General features: G+C 38.5%; 2 protein-coding genes across 2 annotated transcripts; both read right to left on the bottom strand.

Moving 5' to 3' along the window:
- Window positions 1-998: 998 nt before the first annotated feature.
- Window positions 999-1,940, bottom strand: LOC309552950 (olfactory receptor 1468-like; the record flags this gene model as incomplete). Its single annotated transcript, XM_082253856.1, has 1 exon — window positions 999-1,940. The coding sequence occupies one exon, from the start codon at window positions 1,938-1,940 to the stop codon at window positions 999-1,001; it is 942 nt and encodes a 313-aa protein (XP_082109982.1).
- Window positions 1,941-16,417: 14,477 nt separating this feature from the next.
- Window positions 16,418-17,371, bottom strand: LOC309552949 (olfactory receptor 10A7-like; the record flags this gene model as incomplete). The annotated part of the gene is made up of 1 exon (XM_082253855.1): window positions 16,418-17,371. The coding sequence occupies one exon, from the start codon at window positions 17,369-17,371 to the stop codon at window positions 16,418-16,420; it is 954 nt and encodes a 317-aa protein (XP_082109981.1).
- Window positions 17,372-23,253: the final 5,882 nt, after the last annotated feature.

The following is a 23,253-nucleotide window of genomic DNA, read 5'->3' as shown; positions in this document are numbered from 1 at the left end:
CAGCAGGAAGTTGAAAACCATTCAGCTGTTCAGAATGAGGAAATGAAGGTCTCTATAATTTGTCCAGAGGAAGTCTAAGGATTGCTGCCTCCTGCCGCTGTGTGGGCATGGGGAGAGGAGGACAGTCAGATGTGTGCCCCCTGAAAGCTGTGTGAGCATGGGGAAGACCTCCTGAAGCGATGTGGCTGAGGAGGGTAACAAGTGTGAAGACTACTCAAGGCGAGGTCTTGAACTATTTCTATGTGGAAAGAAAATAAATGGACTATTGAGTGTCTGCTGTAGGATCAGCAAAGTTTGCTCCAACAGTAGGTTGGAGACAGACTCCGTAGATATCTTCCGGTATGTGAGAAGGTAGCCGCCCACAGTGGCAAGGATTTATTTTATTTATGTTTATTTTGAATTATGCTGTTTTGAGGCTTGCACTTGTGTGAAGTAAACTGCAAGAATAAACCAAACTGTTGTTTGCAACCACTGCTCGGCTGTCTCCCTGTGTAACGAACCCACCCAAGGGGTCATCCACGCCTACCACCGAGCTAATCAACCCCACAATATATACATACATATATATATACATACAGTATATATATATATATATATATATATATATATATATATATATATATATATGAGAAGGGGTGAATAAGGTTTGTGAGGGCTGTATTTTTAATATGAAACCAAAATCAAAAACATGGGAATATGACCCCAAATTAACTGAAGGAAAGTTCAAAACAAATATAATCTAAGAAAGTATTATTTTACTGAAAGGGTAGTTAATGCTTGGAATACACTTCCAGAAGAGGCAATGGGCCAATCAACACTAAATGGCTTTAAACATGCTTGGGACAAACATAGATCTATACTGAGACAAAATCTAACAAAAAACAAAAAAAAGAAAACAAATAAAGAAACACAAAACATGAATATAAAAAAAAATCAAAAACAGTGGGAAGACTCGAAGGACCACTTTGTCTTTTTTCTGCCATTACTTTTCTATGTTTCTATGTTTCTGAATTAAAAGCTGTCTTAAGAATTTTTCCTGCAACTTGTTTCAAGTCTTTATTTCTCAGGCTGTATATAACTGGATTTAGAAGCGGAGTGACTACAGTGTACAACAATGAGATGAATTTAGTAATGCTCCATGACTGTCCACTATTCGGTATCAAGTACACACAAACAACGGTGCTAAAAAAAATTGAGACAACAATCAAGTGGGAGCTGCATGTGGAGAAAACTTTCTGCCTCCCAGTGATAGATGGGATTTCAAAAATAGTGACTATAATATAAACATATGATATAGTGATAACAAAAAATGGGATTAAAGCAAACATCAGACTCAGTATTGTTGATTCTAATTGAACAATGGTGGTGTCAGAGCAAGAGAGTTGTAGGATTGGATCAAGATCACAGAAAAAGTGATCAATAATATTGGGACCACAGAAGTGTAATGTGGATATGGTTAAACTGGAAAGCACTATGGCAAAGTAACACAAACTCCAACTTGTGATAACTGTTATCAAGCAAAAGCGGCGATTCATTATTAAATTATAATGTAATGGTTTGCAGATGGCCACATATCTGTCATAAGCCATCAATGTCAGAAGAAGACCCTCCAAACATGTGGAGGCAGCAAAGAAGTAAAACTGGGTGATACATTCAGAAACGGATACAGTAGTGGAATTATTTAACACGGTATGGAGCATGTTAGGAACAACATCACTTGCCAATATTATATCAGATGCAGACAACTGGGTGAGGAAGAAGTACATGGGAGAATGGAGGGTCTTGCTGTAGGACACCAGTGTGATGATCAGGAGGTTTCCACACAGTGTAAAAAAATAAAATATAAAAAACAGAAAGAAGGCCAAATATGTTATACTTGGAGGAATCTGAAATCCCAACAGATGGATTTCAGTAATCACAGTATCATTTTTTCCCCCCATAACCCGAGGACAGAATAATTACTTTATTTACAAATGGGTTTAGCCAGCCCGTGAAAATTAATACTGTAAAAACAAACAGGAGGGTGCAAATGCCCAGTGCATTACCACCACCACCACTGTTTATTGAATCCAAAAGGCAAAAACGTACTCACAAACATAAAAAGGAACGGAAATATCAAATACCAACTCCAGCCAAAAGGCGATGTCATCTGACCATGTATACCAAAGTTGGAAGGCTAATGAGTTTTGAGGGACGTGACCCTTCTTCAGGGCTCCTCTGGATGAATTACAGTCTGAGTGCTGGAGTGTTGGAGCTTTTCTGTGAAAAGGAATACAACCAAATTTGTTTTGGAGGGTGGGAAATGGGCAGTAGCAGAAAGAAGGGAAAGAAAAAGAAAGAAAGGAGAAAAAGGAGAAAAAGAAAAGAAAAAGGAAAAGGAAAAGAAAAGGAAAAAAAAAGAAAAAGGAAAAGGAAAAGAAAAGAAAAGAAAAAGAAAAAGGAAAAAGAAAAAGAAAAAGAAAAGAAAAGAAAAAGAAAAAGAAAAAGGAAAGGAAAGGAAAAAAAAAGGAAAATAAAAGAAAAAAAAAAGAAAAAGGGAAACGAAAAGAGAATGAAAAGAAGAAAAAAAAGAAAAGGAAAAGAAAAGGAAAAGGAAAAGGAAAAGAAAAGAAAAAAAAAGGAAAAAAAAGGAAAAGAAAAGAAAAAAAAAAGGAAAAGAAAGGAAAAAAAAGAAAAAGAAAAGTAAAGGAAAGAAAAAGAAAAAAAAAGGAAAGGAAAAGAAAAGAAAAAAAAGAAAAAAGGAAACGAAAAGAAAAAGAAAAGAATAGAAAAGAAAAGAAAAGAAAAAACAAGGAAAAGGAAAGGAAAAGAAAAGAATAAAAAAGGAAAAGAAAAGAAAAAAAGGGAGAAGAAAGGAAAAGAAGGAAAATGAGGAAAGGAAGAAAGAATGGGAGTAAGGGAAGGAATGTATCAAAAATAAAGGGATAGAACTAACAGGAGAAGTTATATGCATAGTATATTTACCCACGGCAATCAAAAAGATCTAATTTTATTGGGAACAAAACTGTAATTAACTACTATTCATACATTACAGTACGTTGCACATTACAAAATAAAAGCAAGAACTATAATTATTTTATGTTACTTAATAAATAACTGCACAATTCTAAAGACTCTTCAGAAATAAAAACTGAAAAAATGATGTTCAAGACCTATACGTTTACCTATTTTTGTTGCAATCTGAATAAAAACTGATTGAAAGTAAAATATTGTTCAAGTTTGCAAAAAAAAAAGCTTGAATGCCTGACACACGTTTCAGTATTATAAATCTATGCATTGCAGAAATATTTCTAATAGCTATAACTACAGCAGTATATTGCAGAAGAGAGCAATCAAATGGAGTTCAGCACATTCATATTTCCTCCTAATGTTTTTCAGATTATACTTCAACGTGGTTTTTATAAGTACGTAGAATGAATTATGTGTCACCACTGGGAGAATAAAGGGCTTACTGATATTTTCCTGGGATCTATTGTCATTATAAAAATTAAAAAGTATTTATAGATTTTTCTTTTCTTTTCAGTAGACCAGGTCTTAACTATTTGTTAGCAGGTTAAACCATCATTGTGGTATAAGATGAAAATGTACTTCCTAAAAGAGGACCTGAACTTAAACTGTGGAAGCTGTGCCCCAAAAAGTCATGCAGAGGACAAAAACTAGTCACCAATATTCCTTGTAGGCTCCATGTAGCTGATTATATCCCTGTTTCGGACCTTGCCATGCCTTTTTCTGCACTGTGCAGCCATCTTGGCAGAGGCAGGGCAGGGATTCAAGACAAAATACATTTTCAGGCTACTGCTTAGGCCAGGCATGTCCAACCTGCGGCCCGGGGGCCGCATGCGGCCCAGAACCGCAGGCAATGTGGCCCACTGCCCCCTGACAATTTTTTATTTTTTTTCACTGGGGAGGAAGGAAGTCGATTCGGCAGCAGGGCCACAGCGGCTTCCAACCAACTGTAAGCAGAGGCTGCCTCGGAAGGGATCATCCTCTAGTTGTGTTAAATTAGTGCTGGGGGGGCAGCGGCAGAGCAGGAAGGACGCGACGGTGTTTTATTACTTATATACCGTAACTATAGTATATATTTTATATGCGGCCCGAGAAAATTTCTCTACACTCAATGTGGCCCAGAGAAGCCAAAAGGTTGGACACCCATGGCTTAGGCATAACCAACATTTCTGGATATTCCATTTAACCACTTCAAGACACTTTCACCGCTTTCCATCCAGGCCATTTTTCAACTTTTAGCTTACTTTGTCACAAATTCAATGACAATTACTCATTCAAGCATGCAACACTTTACCTAAAATAATTTTGTATCCTTTTTTAAACAGCTAGAGCTTTCTTATATGGATATTACACACCCCTGTTTTTTTTTTTTTAATTTTGCTATATAAACAAAAAAATACTGACAATTTTGAAAAATAAATAGTTATAACTTTCTGCTACAAATTGTTGCAAATAAATATCTTTTTTTTAAAATACATTTAAATCAAAATGTATTCTGCTACATTTCTTTGGTAAAAATAACCCAAATCAGGTTATATTATTTAGCCTGTGTAAAAGGTATAGAGTCTACAAACTATGGAACAAACACTATATTACCAAAAGTATTGGGACACCCGCCTAGTGCCTATACACGCACATGACCTTTAATGGCATCCCAGTCTTAGTCCGTAGGGTTCAATATTGAGTTGGCCCACCCTTTGCAGCTCTAGCAGCTTCAACTCTTCTGGGAAGGTTTAGGAGTGTGTCTAAAGGAATGTTTGACCATTCATCCAAAAGTGCATTTGTGAGGTCAGGCACTAATGTTGGACGAGAAGGCCTGGCTTGCAGTCTCCGCTCTAATTCATCCCAAAGGTGTTCTATCGGGTTGAGGTCAGGACTCTGTGCATGTGAGTCAAGTTCCTCCTCCCCAAACTCACTCATCCATGTCTTTCTGGACCCTGCTTTGTGCACTGGTCCAAATAATTTGGTGGAGGAGGGATTATGGTGTGGGGCTGTTTTTCTGGTGTTGGGCTTGGTCCCTTAGTTCCAGTGAAGGAAACTCTTAAGGCATGAGTGTAGCGGCCGCCCCGATGGAAAGAGGGGTTTCGCCGCCAGAGATGTTCTCTTCCCCCTAGTGGGAGGGATGCTGTAGAGTAGAGCAGGAACCGCTCTTACCATAGCTAGGGATTAAGCGATCCAAGCTGAAGAGAGATAGAGCTGGTAAAGCCTTCTCCCACAAACATGAGAGGAAACTCTATGTTGAGAGTAAGTAAAAACTGTTTATTGAGCCCACACACTCACACATTATATACACTATCAGGTCAGATGTGATCGCATTAACATATGCATATAGATTTGTATACAGAAACAGAATAACCATAAACGAATTATCCAGCCACCTGGCCAGAACAATGCACGGTCATTAACATCTAACAATGGAACAGGAATACTTAGCACAATACACATTCCATCTCAAAACACAGACAGTATTAGCAGTCTAGAACAGTCTAATTCTACCAGTGTAGGATTAAATCTTCACATCTCCATATGAAGACATTGCTGACATTGAAGTACAATACACTTTAGCATCACTTGTAAATACAGACCCCATTTGAAGCAATCCAAACCACCAAGTATCTGATTTTTAAAATCATAGTGACGGTTAGTACCGTCACAATGAGCATACCAAGACATTTTGGACAATTTTATGCTCCCAACTTTGTGGGAACAGTTTGGGGATGGCCCCTTCCTGTTCCAACATGACTCCATACCAGTGAACAAAGCAAGGTCCATTAGGTCATAGATGAGTGAGTTTGGGGTTGAGGAACTTGACTGGCCTGCACAAAGTCCTTACCTTAACCCAATAGAATGCCTTTATGATGAATCAGAGCAGAGACTTTGCTCCAGGCCTTCTCATCTAACATTTGTGCCTGACCTCACAAATGCGATTCTATCAAACATTCCCATAGACACACTCCTTAACCTTGTAGACAGCTTTCCCAGAAGAGTTGAAGCTGTTATAGCTGCAAAGGGTGGGCAAACTCAATATTGAACCCTTTGGACTAAGACTGGGATGCCATTAAAGTTTGTGTGCATGTAAAGTCAGGCATCCCAACACTTTTGGTAATATAGTGCATATTTGAAAATCAATCTTTCCTGATGTTTTGACTGCCTACCTCATTTCCTGAGGCTCTAAAATGCCAGGGCAGTACAAATAACCACCTAATAGACCCCTTTTTGGAAAGTAGGCAGTTCAAGGTATTTAATAGGAGGCATGGTGAGTTTTAATTCATAATTTAAGTTGTCATTTTTTTGTCACAGATGTTTGAAAATTAAATAATTCTCTTTTTTTTACGAAGTTGTCAATTTAACACGTTATTTCTCACACATAGCATAGGCATACTTACAATTACACCCCACAACACATTCTCATATGCCTTCTAATATGGCAATGCCACATGTGTGAGACTATTTTTTACAACCTAGCCACTTAGAAGGACCCAAAATCTAAGACCACCTTCAGGCATTCTAAGGGCATGGTTTACACATCTAATTTCCTGACTACCCATCCCATTTTATGAGGCCCTGAAGCACCAGAACAATAGACACGCCCACAAAATTACCCCATTTTTGAAAAGCCAACTCTCCACAATATTTTCTGAAGGGCATAGTCAGTCTTTTGAAAAACATGTTGCCACAATGAAAATGTATTTTCCCCCCAAAAGTTATCAATGAATACGATGTTTCTAACACATCATAAGCATACTTTTTGGACCTTACACTTCAAAACATATTTTTTTACTCCTCCCAAGTATGGTGATACCATAAGTTTGAGACTTTTTCATAGGCTATCCACACAGAGATGCCCAAAATCCAAGGAGCAATTGCAGGCTATCTAGGGACAAAAATTACACATCTAATAATGATTGAGGACACTGTAACAGTGGTGGAAGTAATTAGGGATGATATGACTGGTGTGGCGGTGATCAGTAACACTGGGACTGGGGAACAGGGACATTGTAACTGATGTGGCTGTAATCAGGGACACTGTGACTTATGTGGCAGTGATCAAGTACACAGTAACTGGTGTGGCAGTGTTCAGTGACGCTGTGACTGGTGTTTCAGTGATCATGGACACAGTAATTGGTGTGGCAGTGTTTAATGACACTGTGACTGGTGTGTTAGTAATTATGGACACAGTACTGGAATGGCTGGTGTGGTGGTGGTGGTAAGGTTTTTTGTTTACACAGTGATTGCTTATTACTGTGATGGTCACTCTAAGAAGCTATCAGTAACACTGTTCAAAGGTTTCATCCATGAAACCTTGTCTACTACGGTGATGCAAGACTGCTCACAGCTATCACATGGTACAGGGCCACCATGCGATTGCTAGCCTAGTGTGACCTAGCACTGAAATCACACAGTAGTAAACAATGACAGCCTTGTTTACTGCTGTAACTGTGATCATTGTGATTGGTCACAATGATCAGATGGTACCAGGGTCACTCTCAGCAGCGCGGTACAACGATCGCTGATCTGCTGTTCACAGCAGACACAGCAGTCAGTCACCACTGCTGCCTGCTCTAGTGTGCAGACATGAGTGGCTGAGGCAGTAGGACAAATGGGCATGACCATTCGCATCAACGCTACACCTGTCCAGCCATATTCTGTATACAGTGGCTGGATGGGAAGCTGTTAAGACAGCAATTTTTACTTTCTTCCTCTTAAAAATGACCTAAATGAATTCTATATTTTTGGCAGAATTTTACATCTTCTTGATCATTCACTTTTGTTCTCATAAATTGTAAACTCTTAATCTTGTTACTCTTGCCATCTGATTTTTATCTTATATTGTACATGTCATGTATTGTATATTAAAATAGTGGGGGTTTGTGGCGCGCTTCAGAAGTGAAAATAAAAATGAATTATAAGACGATGTGAATATATATATGATACTTGAATAAAACCGTGTTCTTTTTTGCTGAAAATAGGTGGTCACTTAAAATTATAACCGTGATTGAATATATTGCAAAATATAAATAAATAAATAATTCCAATATGCCTCTATATTGTGTTGATTATGACAAAGTGCTGGGTGCTTGTATTTCAATAAATAAATAAATTCCTATTACCAAAGTATAAATATTACTTCAAAATCAATCAAAAGTGCTGTGTGCTTTCACTCTTCAATTTAAAAATTAATAAAGTGCAGTGTTCATAATGTCCATATAAACGAATCAAAAATAAGGTTCAACTTTACCTAAGCAAGTTTTAGTACCCACTTATATTACGTACACCCAGGAAAGAATCCAGGCCTTTTTAAAGCAATCTAGTGAGCTAGCCAGAACCACCTCTGGAGGGAGTCTATTCCACATTTTCACAGCTCTTACGGTGAAGAAACCTTTACGTATTTGGAGACTAAATCTGTTTTCCTCTAGAAGTAAAGAGTGCCCCCTTGTCCTCTGTGTTGATCTTAAAGTGAACAACTCAACACCAAGTTCACTATATGGACCCCTTATGTATTTATACATGTTGATCATATCCCCCCTTATCTCCTCTTCTCAAGAGAGAATACATTCAGTTCCTGTAATCTTTTCTCATAGCTGAGCTCCTCCATGCTTCTTATCAGTTTGGTTGCCCTTATCTGCACTTTCTCCAGTTCCCCGATATCCTTTTTAAGAACTGGTGCCCAAAACTGAACTGCATATTCCAGATAAGGTCTTACTAATGATTTGTACAGTGGCAAAATGATATCTCTCTCTGGAGTCCATGCCTCTTTTAATACAAGAAAGGACTTTGCTTGCTTAGGAAACCGCAGCTTGGCATTGCATGCAATTATTAAGCTTATGATCTACCAGAACACACAGATCATTCTCCACTATGGATTCCCCTAGTTCTACTCCACCTAGTATGTATGATGCATGCATATCCTTAGCCCCCAAGTGCATAACTTTACATTTTTCAACATTAAACCTCATTTGCCACATAGTTGCCCAATGAAACAGCGCATTGGGGTCAGCTTGTAAGTTGGTAACTTAGTAATGTAGAGTCCATTTTGTGTAAAAAGTCCACTTTGGTGCACCTGTTAAATAAATAAATCAATGTGCCTCAAAGAATAAAAACAGTGAGCTCAGCAAGAGCAAAATCCATGACTCTCTTACTACACGGAAGTCATAGAAAGCTAGTGGTATCAATGATCATACATTAGCTGAACCTTCAACACACTCCTCCAGATATCAATGTCACGGGGTATCCTACAGTATGTCAGTCTCCACATTTCCGAGTATACTTTAAGGAAATATAAAGTGTGAAATCCTAAATCAATTTTTTAATTAAAATGTTAAATGCACTTACATACTGTACAGAAAGTACAGTATTGCTCAATAAACAGGAATCCCAGCTGGCAAAAGAAACTCGCTACGTTTTTTGTATCATTTGTAACACTAGCACAGTTCATTTTTATTTTACCTGCAATACTCTCTTTCCCCAGGCACTGACAACCCCCCACTGCCACTGAGAAGCTGTCGAAGCTGACAGCCAATAATAGGCAGCAGAGGCTTCTTACAAATCTGTGGCTGTAGGGTGGGGAATGCTTCTTCTGCCTTTTATTTACTGTCACAGTTACTGCTTTACAAGCCTTGACAGATTTTAGGTGGGATAGCGTGAGCAGGTTTGGACTTGTGTCCAAACATGCCTCGACTTAGCCCAACCCAAGATGGTGCTCCAAGATGCTGGCAACCCACACTACTCCATTGCCTACCTCCCATCATTCTCTAACCTATCTTATTACTCCTTTCCCCTCCCTACCTGGTGAAGACAGATATACTCAGTCCCAGTCCAGGTCCCTTACTGCTGTCAGTTCTGGTTTTGGAGATAACTGATCAAGCACTGCAATGGTGCCCTGAGACCACCAGTCCCCTTTTGACCCCCTGGAATGATGTTTTAATTTTTCTCCCCTGAGAAAATCCCAGGGTAGCCATCCAATATCTATGGCTCACAGGCAGAAAAATAACACCCAAAAAAGGAGGAAAAAAGAGGAACACAGCTGCTTTCAGCTGCCCATTTTAGCAACCATTGCGTCCTATGATTTTCCGCAACTACTTCAATACTGGGAGCTTTTACCCCCTTCCTGCCCAGGCCAAATTTCTCTCACACTTTGAATGGAAATTACTCTTTACCCAAACAATGTTTTTTTTTTTTTGTTTTTTTTTTGTTTTTTTAGCCAGAAAGAGATTTTATTTGGTGGTGTTTATTCACCAGTGGGCTTTTTTTATTTTTTTGCAAACCAAGTGAAAAAAAGACCAAACATTTTGAAAAAGACATGTTTTTTTTTGTTTCTATTATAACATTTTTAAAATAAGTGATTTTAAGTAAATGCCAGGAAAGTACAAATACTCCCCAAATTACCCCTTTTTGGAAAGTGGACAGTCAAAGGTAATTAGTAAGAGACATGGTGAGTTTTTTGAAGTTGTCATTTTTTTCCCCACTTTTATTTGGAAAATGACAAAAATAAAATAAAATAATAATAATTTTCTTCACAAAATTGTCATAATAACAAATTATTTCTTTCACACGGCATAGGCATACTTGCAATTATACCCCACATACATTATGTCACCCCTCACCCCTCCTGAGTATTGTTATACCACATATGTTAGCTTTTTCCCAGCCAGTTAGAGAGACCCAACATTCAAGGAGCTCCTTCATGCATTTACAATTATCTAATTTTCAAACTACCTATCACATTTGTAACGGCCCTGAAGTACCAAAACAATGGAAAAACCTACAAAATGACCACACTTTGAAAAGCAAACGCCACAATGTATTTCCTATGAGGCATGCTGAGTTTTTTGAACAAATAATTTTTTGTCACAAGTTTTTGGAAAATCTGTAAAGAAAATGAAAACATATGTTTTTACAGAAAGGTATAAATTTTGTAAGATATTTCTAACACACAGCCCAAAAAACATCCTTCTACTTCTCCTGAGTATGGCAATGCCACATGTGTGAGATTTTTTCACAGCCCAGCCACATAGGAGAGACTCAACATTCAAGGGGCACCTTCGGGTGTTCTACGGACATAAATTACACATTTAATTACCTGACTACCTATCACACTTTTGAAACACCCAAAAAGAGACCACATTTTTGAAAAGAAAACACCCCAACATATATTCTATGAGACATAATGAGTCTTTTGAACATGACATTTTTTTTCCACAAAGTTGTCAATTTATTAGATATTTCTAACACACAGCATATACATACCAATAATTATACCCCAAAATACATTCTGCTAGTATGGTGATACCACATGTATGAGACTTTTTCACAGTCTAGCTGAACAAGGGGTAAACAAAAGATTACCTGTGGTTTTAGTAGCACAGTTGCCTGCAGAGGAGAGCATTGGTCTAGAAGCAGGCAGAGCTGTGGTCAGCAACAACCAAGTGAATTGTTCAGGTAGCAGCCAGGAATATGGTCAATAAACAGGCCAAGGTAAGTACAGACAGCAGGCTGACATTCAGGTATCAGGCAGGAATATTGTCCATAAACAGGCCAGGACATGAATAGGCAGCAGGCATGGATATTGTCAGCAAAGCCAAAGTATTGGTGCAAGCAAAAATTGTTTTTCTTCACTTGGAGCACTGCTCTGAAGCCCCTCACATATGTGAGACCCTTGTGTTATCTTGAATCTCATTACTACAGTAGCAGAGCAAAAGATCAGTCCAAGCAGCAGGCAAAAAACATGGTCAGTTAACCGGCTGAGGTCAGTGCAGGTGGAAGGCAGAAATGTTGTTGATAAACAAACCAGACAACAGGCAGAGGCATCATGGATAAACAGGCCAGGGTCAACTAAGATGGATGGCAGAGGCATAGTCAGTCGAGGCAGCAGGAAAAAGGATCAGAGCAGATATTGGAAACAGGGAAATGGCAGGCTTTTAGAAATATGAAAACTATACCTTCATTGATATTTTGGTGATGTCAGAAACAGTCTATGATGCATAGGCCCGGTTGGGAGGGACATTGGGGGCAATGAAAACTGGATTTTCTCCTAACTCTGCTGCATACCCAACATTGTTTTTGTGTCTTCAGCCTGCTTTATGGGTCAAATGTTCTCTGGAAAATATTGCTCATGAAATCTGCTCCCAGAATAAGAGCGAACGTTTTCTAGTGGAGATCCTTGCTGGTGATCAGGACAGTGACAATATCTTCTATAAATTTGAGAAAGGTGATGGATCTTTCCATTGACTTAGGGATAGGTGGCATACGCATTATAAATGGCCAAATAAAAAAGGTTAATTGAAAAGGGCCTTCTTGTTCATAAATAGGGCTTTAGCATCTGATCATTGAAATCCACCCCCCCCCCCCCCATGAACCAATTTTAATCATGGATGCATTTAGGTTTCTGCATGGAACTGTGTCTTCCATGAATTTCCACCGAGGTGTGATTCTGGATGGAGAACAGGATGTATACATCTCTCTTATCCCTCCACTTGACAGCCAACACTTTGTTGTTCCTCCTCTTTTTGGGTCAGATTAACGTTTTCAAAATGTCTGTTTTGCCCAAGCTACTTTACTTATTTGAGACGTTACCTGTTCCAGAATCTTTGACCCATCTAAGTTCCCTACCAAACTCTTTTCTCAACTTTATCTGGTACAATAAGGCTCATAGGATATCTCGTTATGTCCTCCTTTCCCTTCAGTCCAAGGGAGGACTGCTAGCCCCAGATTTAAATAAATATTACTATGCAGTTCACTTACACCACACTTTAGCTTAGACTGCTAAAACCTCAAGATATATTAGTCATAAGGACATAGAAAAGGAGAGGATTGTCCTGTGGGACCTTATATGAGGTGGACCAAATAGTCATAATACTCAAGTTGAAATGTATTTGGTTTATTGTGTAGAACCAATATACAAAAGTAATACAACATGAATACTTGACATACACAAAACATAACATGGTCATACAAATATATTAAAATATATCGTAGCAGTATGCACATCAATACAAATATCTTGAAACTCGACGCACGTTTCGTGGGTCGCATTGCCCACTCGTCAGGAGTGTAAGTGTGCAGGCAAGTCTGAAAATAAATTATTATTATTGTTTTATAGACATGTGAGTATGTTGTCTCCCCATATGGGTTATTCATACTATAATAGCCATCAATCCCGCATGTCTATAAAACAATAATAATAATTTCTTTTCAGACTTGCCTGCACACTGATTGCCTGACATGTGGGGGTGGAGCGCTCCGGCGAGCTGGCCCCCTAGCTGCAGGCGCCAGTCTGCGGCAGCGAGCGGTCTGGAAGTAGTTAAAATTTACACATTTGTTTAAAAAACATATTTTTTTTAATAACTCAATACAGTTTAAACCACTTCAATACTGCCCACTTTTATCACCTTCCTCCCCAGCCAATTTTCAGGTTTCAGGGCTGACGCATTTTGAATGACATTTGCAGTCATGCACCAAACAACACTGACATGTGCCTCAAAAAAATGAAATGTTTATCATTTTTTGAGACACATGGAGCTTTCTTTTGGTTGTATTAAATCATCACTGGGTTTTTTATTTTTTGCTAAAGAAATGAAAAAAAAAAAGTTTTACTTAGTTTCTGTTATAATATTTTGCAAATAAGTCATTTTTCTTCTTCACTGTTTTGCCGAATGAGGCTGCACTGATGCGCACTGATAGGCTGCACTGATGGGCACTAATGAGGTGGTACTGATGGGCACCAATGGGCACAGATGCATACCTATAGATGGCAACATGATGTGTTGATTTTTTAGATCTTTTAGCATGCTTCACATTGTCAGATAACTTCTATTTAGGTGATTTCTTGATTGAACAGGTCTGGCAGTAATGAATAACATAGTGTGGTCTAGTCCTGCGTTCCTACTATGTAATAAGCCAATTCTGCCTGGTGTGTCCCTTTATGGATAATATTCTACCTTTCCAAGTTAAGCACATCTCCACATTCATTCTTTTATACTTGACGCATTTGCTTGGCAGGCCCTTGTTTCAGTTCCATCGTTATCATGGTGGGTACCATGATGGATCACATGCATCTAGGTGCCAACATAGATTTAGGTCCAATAATGATTGTCAAGGAATGCATTCCCTAATGATTCTTTCTACTCCCAGTTTTAAGAGGAGTGTGTTTGTCCTTGATACTATAAATCTAATAGATGGAAGCCAACACTTGGATATCACATTTTTTTTTCCATCAAGCAATGGAGCCCAACTTATGATCTTGCATATAGGCCCACTGATCTCACAAAATGCCCCTGCAATGTACAGTATTTATTTGTATACCGTATACAGTCATTTTCACTTTTTTTAAAATGGTTTTCAGCAAAAATTGGCATGTTTGAACAAATGTAAACTCTGGAGACATATTGCACGTCATTAAATTGTGTGGAATTGTATAATATTACCTGTGAAATAATTTTAAAATGTGTTCATGTATAGATTTTGTTGTCATCTCAATACATTTTTGTGTTTGGTTATGTTTTCGGAATTTGCTTCGTATATTCATATTCGTTTTGTAAGTTGGGATTTGGTTATTATATTCCTTTTTGCAACAGAGCAATGTGAAAGCTAGGAAGTAGGATTTATCATCCTATTTTACCTTTATACCTTGCATTTATGGCAATATATTTCCATTTTAGACTCAAGTTCATTTTCTTATTTAGATAATTCTTTACTTTGTTACATTATTTCCTTTTGGTATAATTCATTTCAGATTTGTTGAAATTTGTTACAATTGTGGTTTGGAAACTTGGATACATCCAAATCTCTGACTAACTAAACTTTTGTCCAAATTGTAATTCATAACAAAACAAATTGCACATATTCAAAAGATAGCTAAATAATGTTTCTGTAATTAAAAATCTTGCTGGCCTCAAACATTACCCCCCTACCCTCAATATTGTAATTGGTTAGCAATTTGGGTTTTAGCTAAGTCACATTATAAAAATATGTAGGAGATGGTCCGCACTTGACAAAGTTATTTGCGTTTCGATATGCCAGGTCTATAATTTTCAATCCCAACGTGGCAGGCCTCACTAGCCAACATTAGAGACTAGTAAGGGGTTTGCACCTATGATATGGACAGATATGACCTTTGTTATTATGTTGATTGTTAACAAGTTACAATCCATCTCCATACTGTCAATGCTTCCTATAGCACTGTATAATGTGTACTTACTGTATTGCTATGTATTATTGTTGTATACCTGTTCATATTCAATATTCAATAAAAATAATTGAGAATAAAAATCTTGCTGGAACTGTGCAATACCTTAATATTCAATAGTGTTAGCATATTTCTTTTAAAGAATTAAAACTACCCAACAAACTGACCAAATAGCCAACATTTTTTCAGGCAAATACATTTTCCCATGCATCTTAACATTTTAAAACAAAATTTTATTTAATTTCAAAAATGTTAGTTAAAGTAGATAAAATAGATTACCTAAAAAAATGTACAGGTATTCCAATCCTTCCCTACTCTATCAAAAGTTTTCCTGTACTTACACTTTAAAATTGAATTTCAGGAATTCAGCCACTTTGCAAAAAGTGAAGGCACACTGTAAGATAAGTCCAAGGAGGTGTATGACATTTTCTGAACTTTTCTCTTTTATTGATATCTAAGAGGTTTATGGCTTTGCACTGATACTCAGGGCTTTGAGAGGAAAGAGAGAGGCAAACAGAGCAGCTATGCCCTCTCCTCCCCCTTGCTGCCCATTCAGAGAAGCCTTTGTATTTTGTGAATGAGTTCACATTATACAAAGGCTTCTGTTATTGGGCAGGAAGAGAGCAGGGACAGACATAGCAGCTGCAACAACTCTATTGTTACATAATAACATAGTTGGTGGGGTTGAAAAAAGACACCAGTCCATCCAGTTCAACCTGTGGTGTGTGTGCTTGTGTTTATGTCAATAGTACATTGTATATCCCTGCATGTTGTGACCGTTAAGGTGCCCATCTATAGTTTTACAAACTATCGACACTCCCAGTTGATGCCACTGCTTGCGAAAGAAAAATGCTTAATTTAGATCTGAAACAGCATCAGGAAAAGCTGTCATCCAGGAGTGCAAAAAACTGTCAGATTTGTATAAAAGAGATAAACCAAGGAGATGTCATGCACCTCTTTGGACTTAACTCATAATGGACTGTCAATTTTTACAAATGAGCTGTAATGCTAAACTCCAATCCCATTCCACTACAAAATGTCCACAATCTTATAGGTTGAATAACACCCACTAAGGACATACTGTGAAACTGTCATTTAAGCACCCAACACTCAAATTGTAAGTATGAAAATAGTCGAACCGATACAGTAGCATCAACACCACTCTCTGCATCATTGAGGAGCACCCACCACCAGGTGAAGATCTGATAAGGAAGAGGATCCTGTACATCACTTGACTGTCCTGAAGATATCTGGAAAAAAGTTGTTGATCATTTTATTTACAGCTTCTTTCAGGTCTTTATTCCTCAGGCTGTATATAATTGGGTTTATCAGAGGGGTGATTACAGTGTAAATTAATGACAGGAATTTAGTGATATTCCATGACTGACCTCTACTAGGAACCAAGTAAACACAAAGTAGGGTAGTGTAGTACATGGAAACAACTATCAGATGGGAGCTGCATGTTGAGAAAACTTTTTGTCTCCCAGTTGTAGATGAGATTTCAAAAATGGTGATTATAATATAAACATATGACGCAACAATGACAAGGAAAGGAGTAACAAGAAAAACAGCACTTAATGATGTAATTTCTAGTTGAACAATGGTGGTATCGGTACAAGATAATTCTAAGATTGGATACAGATCACAGAAAAAATGGTCAATAACATTAGGGCCACAAAATTGTAGTTTTGACATTGGTAAAGTGTAGGTAAATAATATAAGAAAGCCTAAAGTCCAACAGGCAATAACCATTAGCAAGCAAACCCGGTGGTTCATTAATAAAGTATAATGTAATGGTTTACAGATGGCCACATATCTGTCATAGGACATGACGGTCAGAAGGAAACATTCAGAAGATTCTGCAACAGCAAAGAAATAAAATTGGATAATGCAATCAGAAAAACATATTATGGTCTCTTCCATTAAAAGAGTATGGAGCGTGTTGGGAAGAATATCAGTTGTCAGTAGGATATCTGATATGGATAGCTGGGAGATAAAGAAGTACATGGGAGAATGGAGGGATTTGCTGTAGGACACCAGTGTGATGATTAGGAGGTTTCCACACATTGTCGCACAATAAATTATAAGGAGAAGAAAAAAGTTTATTAATGATATACTGTAAGGAGTCTGAAATCCTAGGAGGCGGATTGTAGAAATTTTGGTTACATTTTCCTCATTCATAACTTGAAAAATAGATGATTCAAAACTTGTGAAGCATTTAGGTCCGGCAGTTGAAATTATGTTTAGCTGAATTTGAATAAAGAATGATAAGGAAATACATACAAAAGAAGAAAGAGAAAATAAGAAACAAAGAAGGAATGAAGTTACTTCAGTCATTAGCAGTTGGGTAACTTTCACCACTTCTGGACCTGGAGGATTTACCCGAAATGACCAGGCCATTTTTTGCGATTTGGCACTGCGTGACTTTAACAGACCATTGCGCGGTCATGGGACACTACACCTAAATAAAGTTATATCCTTTTTTTTTCCCACAAATAGAGCTTTCATTTGGTGGTATTTGATCACCTGTGCGATTTTTATTTTTTGCACTTTAAACAAAAAGGAGCATCAATTCTGAAAAAAAATACATTTTTCACATTCTGCTATATAACATTCCCGAAAAAAAAATTAAAAATCAAAATTTTTTAACATTTTAGACCAACTTGTTTTCTGCTACATATTTTTGGTAAAAAAAATTAGCAATAAGTGTATTTTGATTGGTTTACGCAAACGTTATCTCATCTACTGACTACGGGAAAGATTTATGTAATTTGTATTATTTTTTTTTTCACTAGTAATGGCAGCGATCTGCGATTTTTAGCGGGACTGCGACATTGCAGCGGACAGATCGTACCCCTACCTGACATTTTTTACACTTTTGGGGGTACCAGTGACATTACTACAGTAATCAGTGCTAAAAATATGCACTGTTACTGTAATAATGACATTGGCAGGGAAGGGGTTAACACAGTGGGTGATCAAGGGGTTAAATGTAAGCCTAGGGCAGTGTTTCTAACTGTATGGGGGTTGGGCTTTTGAAATTATCCCATAGACATGTGATCCTATATAGCAGGATCTGAGGCGCTCTGTGATCATTCCAGGGAGAAGAAAGGTCAGCTGTGTTTACAATAGCTGACCGTCCTTCTCTCTCAGTGGGGAGCGATCATGGGTGGTCTTAAAAGTTAAAAAAATTAAAAAATTAAAGTGGAACTCCAGCTATCACTTATTAAGCAGGTACAGCAATAGTTTGGGATAAAGGTTTTGCATAAATGAATACAAGCTGATCATTATAAGCACACCTATCAGTGTTGGTTTGTCTTAGCCCTCTAACTGTCACTTTTTCTAGACAGCTTAATTTGTTAAAGAGTTGAAAAACACCAGTCTTACTAGCAGGATCACCAGATAATAAACTATGTTGCAGGGGGGACACAAATAAACAAACACCACTGTGTTAATGACCAGAGCTGGGCAAACAGTTGAACAGTTCGAGATGAGCAAAAGTTAGGCCCAAACATCCCCATTCAGCGAACACCTAAATTTGTGGGAAGCTCAGTGGGATGTTTGCCTGCCAAGAACCCCCCAGGGCCCGGTGAATAGCTAGTTGTTGAGGAGTCACCAGCTATCAACAGGTTCCCCCACATACAGCTGAATGAAAAAAAAATGGCACAGGGTTCCCCCAAAATCCATACCAGACCCTTATTTGAGCATGCAGCCTGGGTCTGCATGCACCCCCCCCCCCTGAGCGAGCACCCCCCCCCCTGAGCCATACTAAGATATATGCCCTAAACATGGGGTGTTTTGGGACAGTGTGAACTAAAGGGGGGTTAATTGGGACTTTAAATGAAACATATAGAAACATGCGCCTCCACCCCTATATCTATATGCGAAGAGAGGGGTTTGGGACTTTAAATGAGGCATGTGAGGCACAACTAAAAAATTAGTCAATGTAAAAAAGACATATTTGTTTTTTCTCTTGAACAATAAGTAGCATGTGGAATTAAAAGGATATATTGCGCTCAGCAAATATTTGTTCACAATGAAAAAGTGCAGTAGTGCAAATAAATAAGTGAATATATATATATATATATATATATATATATATATATATATATATAATTAAAGTCTTTGGTGCTTGTGAACATCAGAGGTAGTTAAATGGTTAACCGCAGCAGTTGATAAAAGCACAGACTTGATAGAAGTGGAATCTAAAACCTTCACCTCCACACTTTCAACCAGTGCTCTTAAAGAGGTTGTAAACTCGCATATATGTATATTTTTTATTTTTTTTTACCCTGCAAGAGAAAGACATAATGAGCTAGTATGCATCGCATATTAGCTCATTATGCAATACTTACCTTAGAACGAGCCCCCACTGTGCCGCTCACTCACCTCTATGACGGGCGACATGTCCAGTCGCCCGTCTTCCGGGATCGCGGCATCCGGCCATCTGATTGGACGGAGCCGCGGTGACGTCACTCTCGCGCATGCCAGCGAGAGCCGACAGTCACGGCACGGGACTCTGAAGGAACGGCATGAGCGGCCGTTCCTTCAGAGCGCATGCGCCAGTGACGTCACTGGCTGCATGTAAGGTAAATATCTCCTAAACGGTACATGTTTAGGAGATATTTACAGTACCTATAGGTAAGCCTTATTATAGGCTTACCTATAGGTACAAGTTGTAGAGGAGGGTTTACTTCCTCTTTAATAAATACTCCTTACCAGAAGGATATGACCCCTTAATTATAGGGGGTCACAGAAAGCATTGGTATCCACAAAGAATCCAGACCATCCACATCGCATTCTCTCACCAGCAAGGATGTATGATCAGGTTAAATATGGAACTCCAAGTTTTCAGGACAGTGAGGGCAGCAGAGACCCAGTTACATACAGTGTATTGGCCACAGAGGAAAAGGAAGCCAGCCCATAAAAATATAGACACACATGGCCACCAACAAAAACATGGTAAGATGGAGGTGGGTGAATTAGGAGAAGATAACGACATAGAGATGAGAAAAAACTATTATTATTATAGTTATACTAATTAAGAAAAGATCTCCAAAACTATGTCTAAATTCATTTATCATTAGCTCGAGGTATTTAAATATCAAAATAAATGTAAACCTCAAAAAATCACTAAAAAGTCGATATGTTAATCCTCAAAATACTATGATCATTCAATCACACATGATTAAATGCCAAGTGGACATATGTATATATGTATGTACGACATGAGCTGATAGAACTCCCTATTCACAATACATAATAGACCATCAGACCCAAAAAAATGTATGAATGAAAGAGAAATAATTGTAAGGCAGATGAAAATATACTTGTATAAATCCTATTGTACAAGTACAAGTAAAAAGAAAAAGCATGGCTAGAAGATAAAATGTGTACATAACTGGAAGAAAAATTGTATATAGGCATTCATGCATCCTTGCAGAGAGAATTCACCAGACACGCTGTCACCTGAAAACAACTAACGGGGACATGGCTGTGCTAGCGATATCACCTCTGCGGTGATGCATAAACCATGAATGTGCCAAAAAACACATGCTGAGATTTGGCAGGAAACACATTTTAAAATAGCGCACAGAGCATATTATCCATGCAGATATGACAAAATGAACCCTCTCCTCGCAATATGCCCCTGGTGCGATGGATCCCGACCCACCCTCTTCTACAGATTATGGGAATGTCATCCTATCTCTCTATTTTGGGACCAAGTTCAACGCTACATATTTGATGTTCTCCGGACCTCTCCTCCCAAGGACTCTCTACTTTACTTATTTAGCTACGATGGCCCCAACCCTGGCGCTTCCCCCATCCGCACACCCAACTCCACAATTGGGCCCACATCTGCCTTCTAACTGCACATAGAGTCATTATGCAAAGCTGGATCTGGCCCTCCCCTCTACGTATCGAGTCTGTCAGGCAATTGCTCTTCCAACTGTTTCTTCTACAGAAGACGGACACGATTGCCCAGCAATCCAGCCCAGTGAAGCAATTCATCTCTAGATGGCGTCACTTCAAGGAATTTTCCTTCTCAGCTGAAGAGATTTCGACCCATCTGACCCCTTTCCATTACTCCACCTGGTACCTCAAGGCGGCGGCCACTCTTGGGAAACTAAGAATATTGCCTCAACCAGCCTCCCAAATCTCAAACCCCCTGACATTCCACGAGACCAGCTCATCACTCCCTCTCAACCGCCATTCTAGTACCTCCTAAATATCATCACAGGCTTCAACTCCACAGCCCTTCCCCAGTTAGGATTCTTTGTTAGAGAGTCTCCTTCCAACCCGAACGCCTAATAGCCTATCGTAACTAGGGATGATCGAACTTTTGAAAAGTTTGGTTTGACCAGAACACCCGAACTTCCCGAAAGTTCGGCCTGGATTTCAGAACCCCATTGAAATCAATGGGACCCGAACTTTGATAATCAAAAAACACCATTTTGAAGCCCTAAAACCCAATAAATGTCCCTAAAAAGTGCCTAGGCTTCTGGGTCATGCCCCAGGGACTATTAATCACACAAAAAAAAGTTCTTAAAAATTGTCATTTTTGATAGAGAGCCAATTATTGAAAAAATTATAAAAAAAAAAAAAAAAAGAGATTTCTTTGGATTTAGTGTCTGGTGGGGGTCTAAAAAGTGTACCTGTGAAGTTTCAGCTCTGTAGCATGTCCAGAACCAGAAAAAAAAAGTTAGTTTCAATTAGAATTGCTTTAGAACAGGATAGTGGCTTCTCCCCTGTGACACCCGGCTTTTTGTTGCAGGCGTTTTATTGGGCTTTTTTGTGGACGTGTTTGGAGGCAGGCATGACATCTGAATATGGCTCCGCTCCTATCACACCTATATATGTGTATGTGTATATATACATATAAGTGTGTGTGTATATATACCCCTATACAGAAGTTCAGATGTTATGCCTGCCTCCAAAGACGCCAAAAAAATGCCCAAAAAAAACGCTAGCAAAAAAACACACCTGGGTGTTTTTGTAGCAGGCGTTTTTTTGGGCATTTTTTGGGTATCTTTGGAGGCAGGCATGACATCAGAACTTCTGTATAAGGGTATATATACACACACACATGTATTTATATATACACATACACATATATAGGTGTGAAACTAGCAGAACCCTATGTCTGCGCTAATGAAATAATTAACAGGCATATGGCTCCGCTCCTATCACACCTATATATGTGTATGTGTATATATACATATAAGTGTGTGTGTATATATACACCTATACAGAAGTTCAGATGTTATGCCTGCCTCCAAAGACGCCCAAAAAATGCCCAAAAAAACGCCTGCTACAAAAACGCCCAGGTGTGTTTTTTTGCTGGCGTTTTTTTGGGGCATTTTTTTGGCGTCTTTGGAGGCAGGCATAACATGTGAACTTCTCTAAAGGGGTATATATTCACACACACTTATATGTATATATACACATACACATATATAGGTGTGATAGGAGCGGAGCCATATGCCTGTTAATTATTTCATTAGCGAAGACATATGGTTCTGCTAGTTTCACACCTATATATGTGTATATATACATACATGTGTGTGTGTGTATATACCCCTACACAGAAGTTCTGATGTCATGCCTGCCTCCAAACACGTCCACAAAAAAGCCCAATAAAACGCCTGCAACAAAAAGCCGGGTGTCACAGTGGAGAAGCCACTATCTTGTTCTAAAGCAATTCTAATAGAAACAATCTTTTTTCTATGGCTTTCTATGGCGATCACCCTGACATGGAAGGGTTTGGTCACCCTTCCATAGTAGTCAGAGTCAGTTCACCCTACACTACACTATGGTCACCCTGACACTTAACACTTTCCCTACAGAAACTAGATTTTTGAATCTAACTATAGTGGAAAATAGTACCATAACTACACTAGATATCCCTTTCCTGACATTAATAATTGCTAAATGACACTTTTGAAGCAGGAGTAACAAAACTGCTTCCACTCTCTTCCACATCCCTGTATTACAATGCTAGGGATTTGGCGGGGCTATCTTATATACTGGGGGGCGTATCCACTACTGATTGGACTCTGGAC

The sequence above is a fragment of the Pelophylax lessonae genome, assembly GCF_965119305.1.
Source record: "Pelophylax lessonae genome assembly, chromosome: 4".
NCBI classification, from domain to species: domain Eukaryota; kingdom Metazoa; phylum Chordata; class Amphibia; order Anura; family Ranidae; genus Pelophylax; species Pelophylax lessonae.
This window is presented reverse-complemented; position numbering and strand designations above follow the sequence as displayed.